The sequence below is a fragment of the Cucurbita pepo genome, chromosome 1 (assembly GCF_057944985.1).
Source record: "Cucurbita pepo subsp. pepo isolate OVF chromosome 1, ASM5794498v1, whole genome shotgun sequence".
NCBI lineage: Eukaryota > Viridiplantae > Streptophyta > Magnoliopsida > Cucurbitales > Cucurbitaceae > Cucurbita > Cucurbita pepo.
In genome coordinates this window covers 3896147-3911770 of record NC_141798.1, presented here as the reverse complement: position 1 = coordinate 3911770, position 15624 = coordinate 3896147, and the positions used below count along the sequence as shown (strand labels likewise).

Sequence of the window (15624 nt, the reverse complement as noted above, 5' to 3'; positions counted from 1 at the left end):
GAAAAGTGAGATTAAATTACAAAAAATTAAAATTTAATTCCTCTAATTTTAAATGTTATAATTAGCCCATAATCTATCAAATTACTTCACTAACGGAAACTAAACTATAGTTGCAGATAAAGCCCAAAACTTCACCCGTCTCTATCTCCTCCACGTGTCTGTGGTTTGCTTTGTTCTGTGTGGTAGGCTAGGGATGAGTGGGAGCCTTTGTTTGTCTGGACGTGGTGGCGGTGTTGTTTTCTGTGTGCTAGACAGAGAGGAGAGGGCTAGGGATGGGTACAAAGTTTTGGGCAGAGATATCCCAGAAGCATCATAATGGATATTCCATTATGTGTTCAGCAGTGAGCATTACAGAAGAACAGTAGATAATTATAACCAAAAAAAACACAATGATCAAACACCACAGACACCAAATAAACTAATTCTCTGTAACAAACAATGATAATTTTACACAATCAAAATAAACTAAAATAATCATGGACGTATCGGCCCTTGCCTAGGAAATGTTTTGTATTAAATATATCAGCCCTTTTCGTAATTTGCATTTTCTGCAAGAATAATTGAATGACCAATGTTTCTGAGATACAATTAACAAATACTACGCAGCAATGCTGCGAGAATTTAGTTTTTTTTCTCCTCCGTGTTTTCTTTATTATCAATGAATCTTCTCAAGTACTAATGCTCTATACACTTAACAGTTTCTCACAGTGTTATTTATTCTACCAAAGGCATTGGCCTAAATTAACAAAAGCAAACAGAAAAAAACCTGAAGCTAGCTGCGTGCTCCCTCCTCATTTCTCTGGAACCCTTTGTTCCTTCAGTCTCTTGCATAAATTAGATGAAAATGATTAGATAAAATCTGGTTGACCTGTCGAAGTTAGACATCGGTGCCACATTCGGCTATTCGGGTCCAATATTCTGGGATGCGATATCACTTCAGGGATGGGAAGATAGACGTAATGCGTGTTACAGATTCCTACTGTGATGCCACTGTATCCAGCAAATGCACCGTGGACCTGTAACAAATCCAACAATACCCATCCAAGGAAGAATTAGCGCAAGAAACTCCTGATATAGATGGACTGTGGATGATAGGGAAAGAAAAAATAATGAAAGGTCAAAAGGAAAGTCAGACAGAACAAAAGTGAACACACGAAAAAGAATTAAAAGAACCCAGATCAGAAACAAGGGTAATGAACAAAGTTCTGAAATGTGAGTAAGGCACTAAAATGGGTACCACACCTTCCACGACCTTTCAAAATCCATTGAAAGTATTTTAACCATTTCTAATTAAATAAACCATAAAACAGGCAAAAACCAGCTTGCCACAAGACTTGGAAGACTAGAGAAACTATATTACTCTCCCGTAATCAGTAATGTGTGTGTGTGTGTGTCTGAGGGAGTGAGTGATAAAGTAAGGATAAGGCTAGTTTTAAGATTTTTTTCAACAATATCCCTATCATTAAGAAAGTAGTCCTAGTTAGTTAAAGGGAGGCAAATCTTGTGGAAAAGAAAATAAGCAAAATGGAATGAGTCAACGGCAACGGTTAATATTAGAATTGGAGCTACCGTTCATCGTAAGACCTAACAAATAACAACAAAGTGCTACAACAGATAATAATGTATGTATGTCATTTCCGTTCATGGATTTGGTTTCTATGCTTCTTAATACCTCTTTTATTTCCATTAATTTTAAGTTGTCTGCAGTATATCCCTTTTTCATAATTAGTATTGTTCCAGTCTCAGCGAAAAGAAAAGGAAAAAAAAGAGGGGAAAAGCTTTGATGAGATAATAAGCACCATTGATGGGAAACATGGAAGTTATTAATGTTGTCCTCGGAAGGGAGAGAAAGGGAACTCACTGCATTCTGCCCCAATACAGTGCACAAGATCCCATCGGAAGCATTTGCACGACATGCACGAATCATATATGTCGGATCAATATACTTCACATCAACTGGAGTACTAAGCTCCTTGAAGTATTTCTTCATCTGCAAGAAGGGGGCAAAAAAATGATAAAATATGTTAAGCACCAGCAGAATAATCCAGATTCAGTTTCCACCTAACGCATATCAAATGAAAAGAAAGTGCCTTTCCTCATCATTTAGAATATTCCACCTAGTTAACACAAAATTTAAAGCCATATTCTTTGGTTTAATGCTATAGTCGCAACTTTATGGAAGATCTGGTTGGAGGGGAATCAGAGGTCTTCAAAGCACGATACTAGGAATTCTATTGAACTCTTTGCTTCCGTCAGGTGTTCTCTCTCTAAATCTTTTTGTAATTACGATCTTGTGCATATTTCAATTTTCAGCTAATTGGAGATCTTTTTTTGTAACCTTTTGGCCGTTGTTGGGATATCTCCCCTTTTTCTATATTTTCTCTATGGGCGAAAGATTTTTCATTTCTTAAAAAAGAATAATTTAAGCCAAAAATGCCGTACTGCTCGCAAGTATTATGTACTAACGTAAGAAGCACATCTTAGATTCTCTCAAAATAGCACGATGATTAATCTCAATGGAAGTAAATTTACAAACCTCTTGTTGAATATATACGCCAATATCACTCAGTACAATGTTCCCAGATGCATCGGTAGCATTTGTCTTTTGTAGCAAATTCTGCAGTTAAAGCCGAGAATCAGTACTCAATTCTAATAATTTAAGATTAAAAAGAGTCAAAAGGTAATTATAAAGTTTATGCAGTCCATGAAGTTTTGATCTTTGAAGGGTAAAAATAGCAACACCAACTTACCTGCCCTGCTCCCTCAGCCACGCAGACCACAGCAGATCCCTTTGTCTCTATCAGATATTTCAGATGGCGTAGAACGCCATGGGGCCCATGTAGTTGGAAAGGAACCTAAGTACCATATGATGATATCAGTGCAGCATCAAGAAAATAGAAACTAAACGTCAAACTCATATTTGACATACCTCAGGGACCAAGCATACATCAATCTGCCCACTGGCAAGTGCTGCATGCATCGCTATAAATCCACTGCTGCGACCCATCAATTTCACAACGCCAACTCCATGATAAGCACTGTGTGCCTATACCAAATTATTAACATTATGCCATTGATCATCGTATGACAACTTCCCGAAAGGGGAAGGAAAATAGCTCTATAATACTATGAAAAGAGAAAGAATTCAAGGAAGGACCAATACGCACATGAACACAGCAATAAGGATACAACAATAGAAAGCAATGGACGTTACCTCAATGTAGGCAGAATTTATTGCTCTTTGTGCTTCTTCAACAGCAGTATCGAAACCAAATGTCTTATCCATCAATAAAATATCATTGTCTATAGTTTTTGGAACACCGACCACGGCCACCTTTAACCGTCTTTTCCGACACTAAACCAAAAAACATGAAATGTTTAACAAAGTCAGAAATGGTGTCAAATTCTCTAACGAAAAGCAGAGTTGTTTTTTAATTATCGAAGACTGAGTAAGAGAAATTTATATAATAATAAAAAGCATCAAACTCTTGCTAATTGCAAACCCACAGTTTACAAAAGTGGAGTGAAGGCTGAAGAAAAATTCAAGTGATTCTAATCAAATTCATGCATGTTTGGAATTAGTTTTGTAACATCTACAAAACCTATAGCGTTCATGTACTTGAAGAGTGAAAGATTCTAATATACCACACGCTTGTCAGTTGTGAGGTGAACTTGGAGTATGAGTGGTAAACTCAATTTTCCAATGAACTGTTTAGCATGATGTATAATGCAAAACATAGATCATTAAACTTTACAATAAACCTTTAAAAGAAGATAATATTAGAACAATAATAAAATTCACAAATATGTGCACCACGCGTCAGTAGCAAGTAGCAACTAATATATAAAATTGTCAGGTTAGAGAAAGGTTATGACATACCTCATTGTGTATTGCATTGGCCCCAGCATGAGTGCCGTTTCCACCCAAAACAAAAAGCATATCAATTCCCCTTTCCTACAACACAGTCAATACATGCCTCAATCATTTTGAAATGGTCAACTCCCAATAAAAAGTCTACATGATCAAACTAAGACAATCTGTTCGAGACCTGCAAGCTGTCCACAATTTCGCCAATCCCAGGACCTCCACGTGAGACTCCTAACAAACTCCCACCAGAAAGATGAATGTTCTGAACCACTTTTCTGGATAGCTAGGAATGAACACCATCATAAAGTCAATTAAACAGCATCAGCTTAGGCAACTTTTTCAACCATCTTGTCATGAGGGAAGTAGTACTGTTATGAGACAAGGGGTTCTATAGAGATTATAATTTTGTGCATGCAGAAAAGAAACTTACAGGCATTTCAGTCAGTTCTTTGTCAGAGAATCCACGATATCCGAAGGGAATCCCAACTATCTTCTTCACACCATAAATTTCGAGTGTGATTACAATCTGTAAAAGAAAGAATATTCTTTGAGAACATATGAAGAAATGCTGAAAACCGCTCCCGTAACAAGCTAAATATATAAAATCTAAAGAATGCATATCCTTTGAGAAATAAAGGAATAACTTCTAAGTACGAAACCTACTTAATATCATAATTTCACCAAAAGAATTATACAATTAAAGTTAAAAGTAAAGTAATAATATAAACGAAAATAATCTGTCTGATAAGATGAATAAGAGTATAAAAAAAACAAGGAAAAAAAAATTAACCTGTCTTATAACATCATTAAGACCAGGACAGAGTCCTCCACAAGTCACAATTGCTGCTTTCACTTCTTCTGGTTTGAAGTATATTTTCTCTCGAGGCCCAGCACGATGAACCCTGTATGTAAGAATTTTTAAATTGTGCATGGACGTAATCAAGGAACTAAAAGCATGAGTTAATTGACAAAAGTATACATGCGAGATATTATTTTTCAAATTTGTGAAGCCCTATTTTTCCCTTGTCAGGCTAAACAACACATAGTGTCTCAGCACTCCCTGCTTTCTTTCCTTTTTTCTTAAATTAAGTGTCCCTAGTACCAAGTAATTCCCCTTCTTATTTAGCCACAGTTTCAGTTCACCCTCTCTCTTTTCAATAATAATTGAATTTCGAAAAATGTATTAACATATAAGGTTCTAAAAACTAACAATGAACAGTTATGAAAAAGAAAGTCAGTATTAAAACTTTCAGCTCAATTCTACCAATGAAGGCATGCCCTACAATTGCTAATACCAATAAATTGAAGTGACTTACCATTGTTCTACCCATGTACAATTGGGGTCAATGCACTCAGCACCGGCAGACGTAGGTGATGAGTAATTTATGACCTGAGCATTCGACAATAAAACCAAACTTCAGAGTACATTAACTAAACTTCTCAAAAAGAATAATACAACTGCATGCCATCATAACTTTAGCGAGAACTTTCAAGTCAGCCAAATTATAAAGTAAAAACAGACCTAAAGAACAAGGTCTAAAATATCTTACAAAACCATCCAACAGCTTAAGCTTCGCTACTATTCATAACATAATTAATGATCGGGAAGAATAGGGCTGAAACTAAAGAGAAAAAAAGAAAAAGAAAAGGGGAATGGTTAGCGAATTATGAAGAAGCCTTAAATACGCTGTTAAAAGTAGTAGATGAAGACTCCCAATCAATTTTCGAAACGTCTCCACAGTAACAGTGACAGTGAATATACCTTGAGAAGTACGCGATCGTTGTTATTTATGTATCCGTGCCACTCTTCATCTGACGGATAAACTCCAGGAAAGACGTCCGAAACAGGTGACCTGCAATTCCAATCCATACATACAGATAGAAACATCGACATTCAAAGCCAAATCAGTCCACAATCCAAAAAAGGCAAAAACACAACCTAACCCGAAAAGGGGGGAAAGAAAAAGAAAACAACACCTCATCCTAAGACAAAAAGTAGAAGGAATAGGAACAGCATCTCCGAAAACGTCGGTAATGTGCGGGAGGTTAAAGCGTTTTTCAAAGTCCGCCTGATACTTCAATTTCCAATCAGGATCACTAAAATCAATCGCTTCGATCTTGCGTCCATCCTTAACATCAATGGAGGCGTGGATTCTCCCAAAATGCTTCCTCGAACTCAGGCTCAGAAATTTACCACGACTCAAACCAAACAGTCCAGGGGAACAGTGCGATACCTGGTGATGGAAACCGAGTTTGGGGCCAATCGAGTGCGATATAGAACCCATCAGACGGCGATCGGCGAGAACAATCGAAGAACAAGTCAGCAGAATAACAAGGTCCGTGGAAGAGGATTGTAGAAGTGAGGAGAATTCGAGGACGAAGAAACGGAGAGAACGAGAGTTAGGTAATATAGATTTTGTCTTCCAGAGCTACGGTATGAAAATAAGAAGACGAAGTTCAAGTCCGATACGAACTTTGAACAGAAGAGACTGTCTGGTTTTTCTGTTTTGACTTGATGGACTGATCGCATTTTCACCTCGCTTTTTTAACTATATTACAATGTTGCCATTTGGATTCGATGATTCGCATTGGGCCGGCCTTTCTAATTCCTTGTGATTGTTACTTCTTACACATCGTACGAAGTTCTTATTTTATTCCTTTTTTCTTGTTCCTTACAACTTCTTTGTAAATTTAGTTTCATAGGTTTAATTAATAAAATACCGATAAATTTTTATATTTTCTTTAAAAAAAATATTCTTTAAACTTTCAAAATAATAATAATAATAATAATAAATTACCAAAAATATCTTTTCTTTTAGTAGAAATCTTTTTTTTTTTCTATCTTCAAACCTTCACAAATATAATTTTAAACTTTTTCAGATTTTGATTTAGATCTCAAAACTTTTTAAAATTTGAAAAATATTAGGTTCAAAATGACTTTTACCCATTCTATAAAGTATCACGTCTCAAAGATACTCATTAACTTTCAAAAGTTTCATTAATATCCTTACGTGTGAACATAAGTCATTTGTCTAAACTCCAAATAACAAATTGTGTGAACATAAGTCATTTGTCTAAACTCCAAATAACAAATTGTCCGTTTGTATTGAGCCTTTTTTTTAGAAATGCCCAGGGTATCTGCTGAAGCATTTTCGGGATCTTACTTAATTGTTTGAGTTTTTGAGTTGTAAATCTTAATTAAACTACTTATTAAATCATGAACTCAATCGGGACTAATTTTTTTTCTTTTCAAATAATTTAATTCCAAGTTGTTGATATTATTGATTCCATTTTTTATTCAATTTTTTATTTCTAATAAAAATAAAGCATCTCATGGTTTATTTTCAAACCTCTAATTAACCTTTTCCACCCGATTTTAATATATATTTTAAAATTTTATACCCAATTTCAATACATATTTTGAAAAATTAGCATCCAAATAGTTATATCCAGACCCCAAAATCCTAAGACATATAACTGTGTTCTTCAGATTATGTGCCTCATTCTATTAGTTTAACGATGGGCATAATTTAAAGCATATAAAGTCAATTCTTTTGTACTATAATTAATATTTTTTTTTCGAAACCTAACCAATTAAAAGTACTCAAGCTCTGACCACAAAAATAACAAATCACTAAAACATCAACACCTAGCAATGAATATTAATTTCTAGGTTAATTTGATAAAATCAGAACTTTGATGCTAAGTTTGATATACCCATCTAAATACATAGACAAGTAACGGAATCTTATTCTAAAGTGAACTATAAACTTATAATATATAATAAACCCAAATACTAAGCTAGAACAGGATGAGATATTTCTCTCTTTGTGGGGTGAGAACAAACGCTATAACGAAAACATAGAGCAGAGATATACATGGCCTAAGTACCAACATTTTCACCTAAAGCACTTTTTTTAAAAGCATCACACCAGAGCCCTTCAGCAGAGATTCCTTCACTTATGCTTTAGAAATTTGGCCCAGCTGCGAGAATCTCATCTGTCAGCTTGCTGTCCTTACCAATCTTGTAGTTGGTAAATGTCTCGAAGTTCTTCTTAAACAAGCCACCCAGCTGAAGCAAAGTATCCTTATACGCCTTCTTGTCGGACCACTGCATCGTTCCTCATAAACATTAACAAATTGAAATCGATTCTTTAACATGTTTTGGAAGAGAATGCTAACTTACAGTGTTGATTGGATCCAAGATTTCTGAAGGCACTCCATCGATCTCGGTGGGAATTTCGAGCCCGAACACTTCAGTTTTCTTATATGTTGCATTCAGAAGTTGGCCAGAGTGAATGGCGTCGATGATCTTCCGAGTGTATGGTAGCTTAATGCGGTTCCCTTGGCCATACCTATTGGATCAATAATATGTATAAGCTTATTCTTTAGAGAACGTTTTTAATGTGTCAAATATTGATGCATACCTTCCACCTGACCAACCAGTGTTGACGAGCCATCCAGTTGCACCATGCTTCTGCATCTTCTCGGCTAGCATGGCTGCATACTTTGTTGGATGTAACATTATAAAAGCGGCACCGAAACAAGCTGAGAATGTTGCCTGTGGCTCTTTGATGCCATCTTCGGTGCCTGCCACCTATTCACAAACACATACAATCCAACCAGTTGTTTAGCTTAATGTTTCCACTCTACACATTGACGGACTCTTATTTTTAAGGAAGTTTTGAGTGTATATTTACCAGAGCAGTGTAACCACTGATGAAATGATACATGGTCTGTGCCAGGCTCAGCTTGCTCACCGGTGGAAGCACCCCGAATGCATCACAGGCCAATAGGATCACATTCTTCGGGTGCGGGCCAACACATGGCATTTTCGCATTTGGAATGAATTCAATGGGGTAAGCTGCCCTTGTGTTCTCTGTAACAAGATAACCAAACACATGAGGAAGAACCCAATACATGGGTGAGAATTTAACATATCTCTGATGTTTTTCAAATTTATAGTGTGCTTTGGCTATAAATATATAAGAACAATTGAAAATTCTCATAAAACATAATGAAGTGTTTATATACCAGTAACTGATTTGTCGGTATAATCAACTTCTCGGGTATGCTCGTCAAACACCACGTTTTCAAGCACTGCAGCAACCCATGGTGTTAGTAAATCCCATCACGATGTAATCAGCATACATAGTTATGCTACATCAAACAAAAGCAGGATGATAAAAACCTTACCGGTTCCAAATTTGATGGCATTCCAAATGTCGGGCTCTTTTTCTCTAGAGAGATCAATGCACTTGGCATAGCAACCTCCTTCGATATTTGACACACCATTAGCACTCCAACAATGTTCATCATCGCCAATCAGATACCTATTATGGTCTGTCGACAACGTCGTCTTTCCAGTACCTAAAAACAAAATCAACGAGTACTGAGGACCTCAAAATGACAACCAGAAAGCAAATGGTGCAATGCAGTTAACCCTTAGGATCAAAAGCAAACAAATAATATGCTAAGGATGGATAGGGTAAGAGGGCACATATCGTTATGTCGGATATCAGAGCCATTCTCATCTGGCTCCAATAATACTATACCTGAAAGTCCAAAGAAGAGAGCAACATCTCCATCTTTTCCCATATTGCAGCCAGAATGTAAGGAGAGGATTTGACGCTTAGGCATGAGATAATGCATAACACTGAATAGACCTTTCTTCATTTCCCCGGCGTATTGAGTGCCGAGGATGACCATTTCCCTCCTAGAAAGGTTAATATCTATGCTAGTAGAGGATGTCATGTAGTGAGTGTAACGATTACACGGGAATTGCCCAGCATTGTAAATAGTGAAGTCCGGAGTACCGAAATTCTCCAGCTCTTCAGGTGAGGGTCGGATACACCTGTCACCGACCCAGTTATCGAAATGCACACTAAGCTAATACACCATTGTACATTTTATTTATATATACCGTTTTTATTCATCCGCGCGATAATGTAACATATGAACGTTAAGGAGACTTATCTGGCAAGGCTTAGGACCTTTGTGGAAGGGACAAGAGAAACATATACTGCTGAAAAAGTTGAAGTGTTTAGTAAATTTCACTTACATGTTGTGCATAAACAGTGAATGGTAAGCTCTTGCAGAGACGATGCGAACTTTGATCCTGTTCTCTGGGTCCCAATTCAAGAACTGATCATTCACAAACACCTGCAAATCACAACAACCAACATTCAAAAGGGCAGGACGAACAAATGAACGTAGTCATAATAAATAGCTCATCAAGGACCTCAATATCAATTTTGACTTTAGGGCTTCAAGGACCTATTCATCAAAGAAAAGGAACGCCAACAAATATCTAGATACTGATATAAAAAGTAACCTTGTCCAATGAGTTGAGGTAATCAACAGCCCTTTCTCTGTTAACCATGAAAGTATGTTCGTCCATTTCGATGTTTGGTGAGCCCCTGAAAGCAAATAAAGCCGTTCATATCAAAAGAACGTTAAAAGGAAAAGAAACCCAAATAGAAGAAGGGTAGATCAACACTCACTTTCCCCACCAAAGATCGTCCTCGGTGGTTTCATCTCTGACAACTCTTTTATCTCTCGGAGATCGGCCAGTTTTCGCACCGGAAAGAGTCGCCAATGCACCGGTCGACGAGATGAATGATCCTTTCTCATACTTTATCGCCTGCTCGTAAAGCTCTGCAAACAGGAAAGCGCTAAGATATCAAACTCCCCTTTTGTTCCTGGGGTCCAATTCATATTTGACGTTCTATAATTTTGATAAATTTCTAATTTAATCCTAGACGTTGGAATTATGACGACCAAATTTATAATTCAACCAAAAAAAAAAAAAATGGGGGCAAAAAGAACGTCTTAGGCACAAATTCTAGATTCCAATCTGGGCCCATAAAACATGGGCAGGCAGATAACTGGATGGCCCTTGAAGAAGACGACACCATCTGATCTGCTCTGAAATAGAATGGAATTTGAAAGTGAATGAGAAACCGACAAAAAGAGAACGAACCTGCAGGGGAGAGATTGTAAAGGATATGGGTGAACTTCAAGGAGCTGTCGCTAACGCTAATTGTCGGCGCGTGGTAGTGGTGGTGCACCGCATGAGCTTTGGGAGTTTCTGATTTCCTCGCCGGATCTCCTTTCACCAATTTTGGCCCGGTTTCTCTCGTCAATGATGCCAATGAAGCACTGTTCAAATTAAACCATCCTCGATTAAGAAACGAATCTTATATACCCAACACTATTACGCATAAACAATTATCAAATTCAAAATAGGTATTAATTAAGCGTCGTTTTCGGAGAAGCTTTAAAAATAGAAGGCGAGGTATGATTGGTCGTTGCGAGCGATGTGTCAGTGGAGTACGAGAAAGTAATTGAACCTGATGGACTGAAGCTGCTGCTTCTGACGCTCCTCTTCAGAAATCGCAGCAAAAGCTCCTTCAGCGCCCTTAATGGGAGTGGTAGGGGCCGATTTCTTCCTCTGCAACGAGTGTAACTCGTCAATGGTCTTCGCCTTCACAGGTTGAGCACTGTCATCATGACAGATCCCATTCTGTTTCTTCTCAGTCTGAATTCTCGACAGACCGTTTCTCGCCGATCCATTGTTTGCAAAACTGAACTCTGCGTTTCCGTTTGCCGCCATATCTATTCAACCTGATCAAATAAAACTTCACTCAACCATACAAAAGCAGAAAAACAATCGCCAAATCCACAGATTTCAAAATCATTATCGTTTATTCTTATATTTTAGTGATTATAGAATCAAATCAAATCAAATAAATCTTATGATCATCCATCTTTGAAGTTGAAGTAACATCATTTGTTCTTTTTGCATGGTTTCAATGTCAAAAGCGGAAGCTCTTTGGCGCCATGATCGAGCAACCGAGCTTAACAAAACCAAACTAAGAGATAAAAGAGAGAAAGAGAGATGAACCAGAGGCTGGGAACTGCAGAGAAGGAAGGAAGGAAGGATGGAGCAGGAGACAAGGGCAGAAGAAGCTAGAAATCGATGGGTTCGACCATCAAAGTGGAGAGAACGAAGAGAACAAACGAAGAACACGGAATGAATGTGAAGAAGGAAGTTCATATGGCCGGCTTTTAAAGGGTTCAGCAGGAGCCGTAGCTAACCAGAGTTGATGGGGATAAGTAACCATGGTTAGATTCTATCTCCGAATTTTCGTAAGAGAAATTGTAATGGCGCATAAAACGAGAAGCTAAAGGGTAAAAGAGGAAATCCAGTGGAATCTAATACCATGCCGGTCTCTTGCATCCAGCGGCTATTAATGAATTGCGAGAAGTTCTTCTATATCGCTTCCCTATTCAACTTTGGCCTACGTACATTTATTCTTTGCATTTTACCTTTTTTTTTTTTCTATAACGAAAAATAATAATAAATTACTTTCACTAAATTTCTATTTAAAAACATCGATAATATTGTTATACTAAAAAGAATATTGAAGTTAAATAATAAAATGATGAGTGGTATTAAAAAAAAATTTGAACCAAATATTTTCTTTTCATTTTTTTTAGAAAAATTGTTTGAACCATTTTTTTTTTAATGTTCTCATATTTATGTTGTTGTTTTTTTTTTATTATTATTTGAACTAATTGAATCGAGTAGAGATTTATGTAGTTAGGTTAAGTAATTATGACGTATTAAAATCTTTCTAAAATTAACAAATCTATAAGATATAAAATTAAATTTTGAGTCCAAAAATATTAAGCTTTCAATATTGTTTCCAATAACTATTTATTTTTTTATGTAAATGATATAGGATTTTTTATAGTTTTTATTTTTAATTTTTTTATTTGATAGGGATGAATTTATTAAAATAGAGAAACCCTAAATTAAGTTTAATTTTAAAAATTTTAAAATAAGAAAATTAAATTATGAGTTTTTATACCTTTATAGAATTTAGAGATGTTAAATAAATTTAAAATTTTAAGAATATTGAACTTATAAATATATCTTCAATAATACAAAGATTTAGGTTATAAATAAATAAATATATACAATATATGTATCACCTTAGTTAAGTTGAAGAGTCAACTTGTAAACTGAATTTAAACAGAAGTTATCTAAATTGTATTTAATGTATTGTCTTTATTCGTTTTATATGTCCTTTAAATATGTCTTTGTTTAAACAAAAAATATATATTTAAATGAGTTAAATTTATTATATTTTTATTTTATAATTTAAAAAATGAAAAAAAATTACCAATTCACCTCATTCAAATAACTTGCCTTAAAAAAAGCACTTCAGCAAATTAAATATTTATTTTTTAGTATTGAAAAAAAGTGTATGTTTGTGAAAAGAAAATGTACACGAAGAAGATTAAGCTGACACCACCGATCAAGTTTACATTAGTTTAGTGGTCCTGCATGTAGAGGATTGAATTCAGCCGATGGAGCGTGGACCCCACACGTATGAGAAAATTTTGGAAAAGAAAAATGTTTGATATTGGTGTCTCCAAATTGAAAAAATGGGATTTAAATCGAAGTTCAGTTCCGGAGTTACCGTACGAAAGACGGGGTAATTATTTATGTTGAGATAATTTAGAATTTACTTTCCAGCTGTAAACCGTCAAGTTAAATAATAATAATAATAAATTCTGCGTCTGGTCGCCGCATTAAAGTAGGAATCTATCGAAAAAATTGTCACCCCACTAATTTTTTTATGGGAATTATGTATAATAATTACTTACGAATTACCCTACCCAATTATTAGATTCCACCCTACCCAATTATTAGATTTCATTTTCACTGAATTTATTTTTTTAATTAATAAACTCATTAAATTACCCTCTTAAATTTTGATGTTATTTCTCCTATCATTGTAATTCAACTGCAAGGCCTTTTTTTTTTGTTTAATTTTATTTGTTAAAAGCATTAAATTATTATTTTGAAATTAAAATTCTTTGTAAAATGAGGGTGGAAGGAGATTCGAAACTCCTCTTTCTCAGAATAATAATAATATTATTATTATTAATTAATTAATTAATTAAAGAGTTATTTTAGGCCCTTTATTAACTTTTTTTTTTTTTAATTGGACATATTTATTACATTGTTTACTCTGATTTTCAAATTTTTTAGTTAAATTTCAAATATATATATATATATATATATATAAGTTATAAAAATTACTTTCTTTTTAAGTTCTAAAATTTTGATGTTAAATAAAAATTTTAAAATATTGAGAGTGAAATTTAAAAAAGAAATATAAACATTAATTATGGTTTGAGAGGTATTCTCACGTAATTGCATGCAGCCATAATCAAATGCAATTTAATTTGGATGTTTTCGGGTTAGGTTTGGACTTTTAATATGACTCTTATAATAAATAATAGTCTTATTTACATTTGATCACATAATGGTCTTGAAAATACATTTGGAAGATAATGATAGGTTTGAATTTATTTGTTTTTGGTTTACCACGTTTTCAAATTATTGTTTTTTTGAACACAAGTAATGAAAAAGAGTCAACAAAAAATATTATTATATTTCTAACTTCTTATTTAGTCAAATTTAAACGTGTAAACATGCTGAAAACATTAAATTGAGTTGCGATTATTTTTATAAGAGTTGAAGGTCATATTAGACCATAAAATTTAATTTTATATAAAATTAAAACATAGAGCGTTATTAAATTTTTAAAATTTAAAGACATATTAGAATATTATAACTTTTTAAGTTTAATTTAATGTTAGTATATATATATTTTTTTATTGTTTGAAAACATTCAATTGAATATTTTGAAGTTAACTAAACACGCTTGATGGAATTATTGGTCAGTATAAGGTTTATTTGGTAGGAAAAGGTCGTGCATATATTTAAAAAATGGAGACTAAACTTTGTTAGAAATATCATCTCTGCTTAAAAAACATACCAAAATGGGATGAATAAAATGTCCCAAAATTTAAATTTATTACGTTGTGTCGTTTTCTTAATTTCCTCACTTTCCAACCCTTTAGGTTGAAAATTATCTTAAACTTGAATTAAACAATAATCGATAATTATAATAATGTCGTAGCCCAATTATCATATATGAGATTCACAGGCCCAGTTACAGATGAATGCGGTCTGAATTTGGATATAATTTCAACAAAAATATTGTTATTTCACCATACCTAAACTTTATGTTTAATTGTTTTTTTATTTGTATACTTTTAACTGTTTGAGATACAAATTTTTATAATTCATAAAAAGATTATAAATACCAATTAATTTATTAAATGATAAATATAATATTTATATTAAAGTAATTTAATAAAAAGATAGGATCAAATAATGCTGATTGGATAGGATCAAATAATTTAATAAAAAGATACCTAAGCAAATATTATCCAATAAGTTAATCAAAAAACATGAAAAAATATAGATTTATCATATGATGTGTAAGAAATTTAATTATTTGGATATTTGATTAGTAATTGGAAACGTGTCATTTAATGAAATTCGAGAAGTTATTTAGTTATTTAATTTTAAAAAATTTCAGTAAAAATCTATTTATTATAAAAATTGTAATAATGGCGGAAAAAGATTTATTTTTTGGGAGTAAAATATAATATGTGGTGGTGGAAAGCGGCGAAGGATAGAGATGCTCGTGCCCATTCTGCGACCTTGACGTGTCGGATTATTCCTTCTTTGCACCGCTTAAGCCTTCAATTTTTTAAAATTTGTATGGAATATTTTTTTAGTATTACTTGGATTTTTAATTATTATTTATTTTTATAATATACAATATATAGACATTAAGTCGTAGAAAATGTCATAAATCTAACCA

The 15624-nt window shown here is 34.1% G+C and overlaps 2 protein-coding genes across 2 annotated transcripts; both read right to left on the bottom strand.

Annotated features, from left to right (window-relative positions):
• Positions 1–445: 445 nt before the first annotated feature.
• On the bottom strand, positions 446–6364 carry LOC111779813 (ATP-dependent 6-phosphofructokinase 5, chloroplastic). The gene is made up of 13 exons (XM_023659976.2): positions 5846–6364; positions 5631–5721; positions 5185–5258; positions 4659–4770; positions 4299–4394; positions 4050–4151; positions 3881–3955; positions 3215–3355; positions 2930–3046; positions 2751–2855; positions 2537–2617; positions 1862–1990; positions 446–1016 (listed from the first exon to the last, which is right to left on the bottom strand). Exons 1-13 carry the CDS (start codon positions 6151–6153, stop codon positions 849–851), a joined length of 1599 nt encoding a protein of 532 aa, XP_023515744.2. The 5' UTR covers positions 6154–6364; the 3' UTR covers positions 446–848.
• A 1160-nt stretch (positions 6365–7524) lies between these two features.
• On the bottom strand, positions 7525–11929 carry LOC111799932 (phosphoenolpyruvate carboxykinase (ATP) 1). The gene is made up of 13 exons (XM_023683464.2): positions 11775–11929; positions 11221–11494; positions 10851–11029; positions 10372–10525; positions 10203–10287; positions 9930–10030; positions 9424–9722; positions 9065–9238; positions 8903–8968; positions 8569–8747; positions 8296–8465; positions 8055–8223; positions 7525–7979 (listed from the first exon to the last, which is right to left on the bottom strand). Exons 2-13 carry the CDS (start codon positions 11481–11483, stop codon positions 7836–7838), a joined length of 1983 nt encoding a protein of 660 aa, XP_023539232.2. The 5' UTR covers positions 11484–11494; positions 11775–11929; the 3' UTR covers positions 7525–7835.
• Between the last annotated feature and the right edge of the window lie 3695 nt (positions 11930–15624).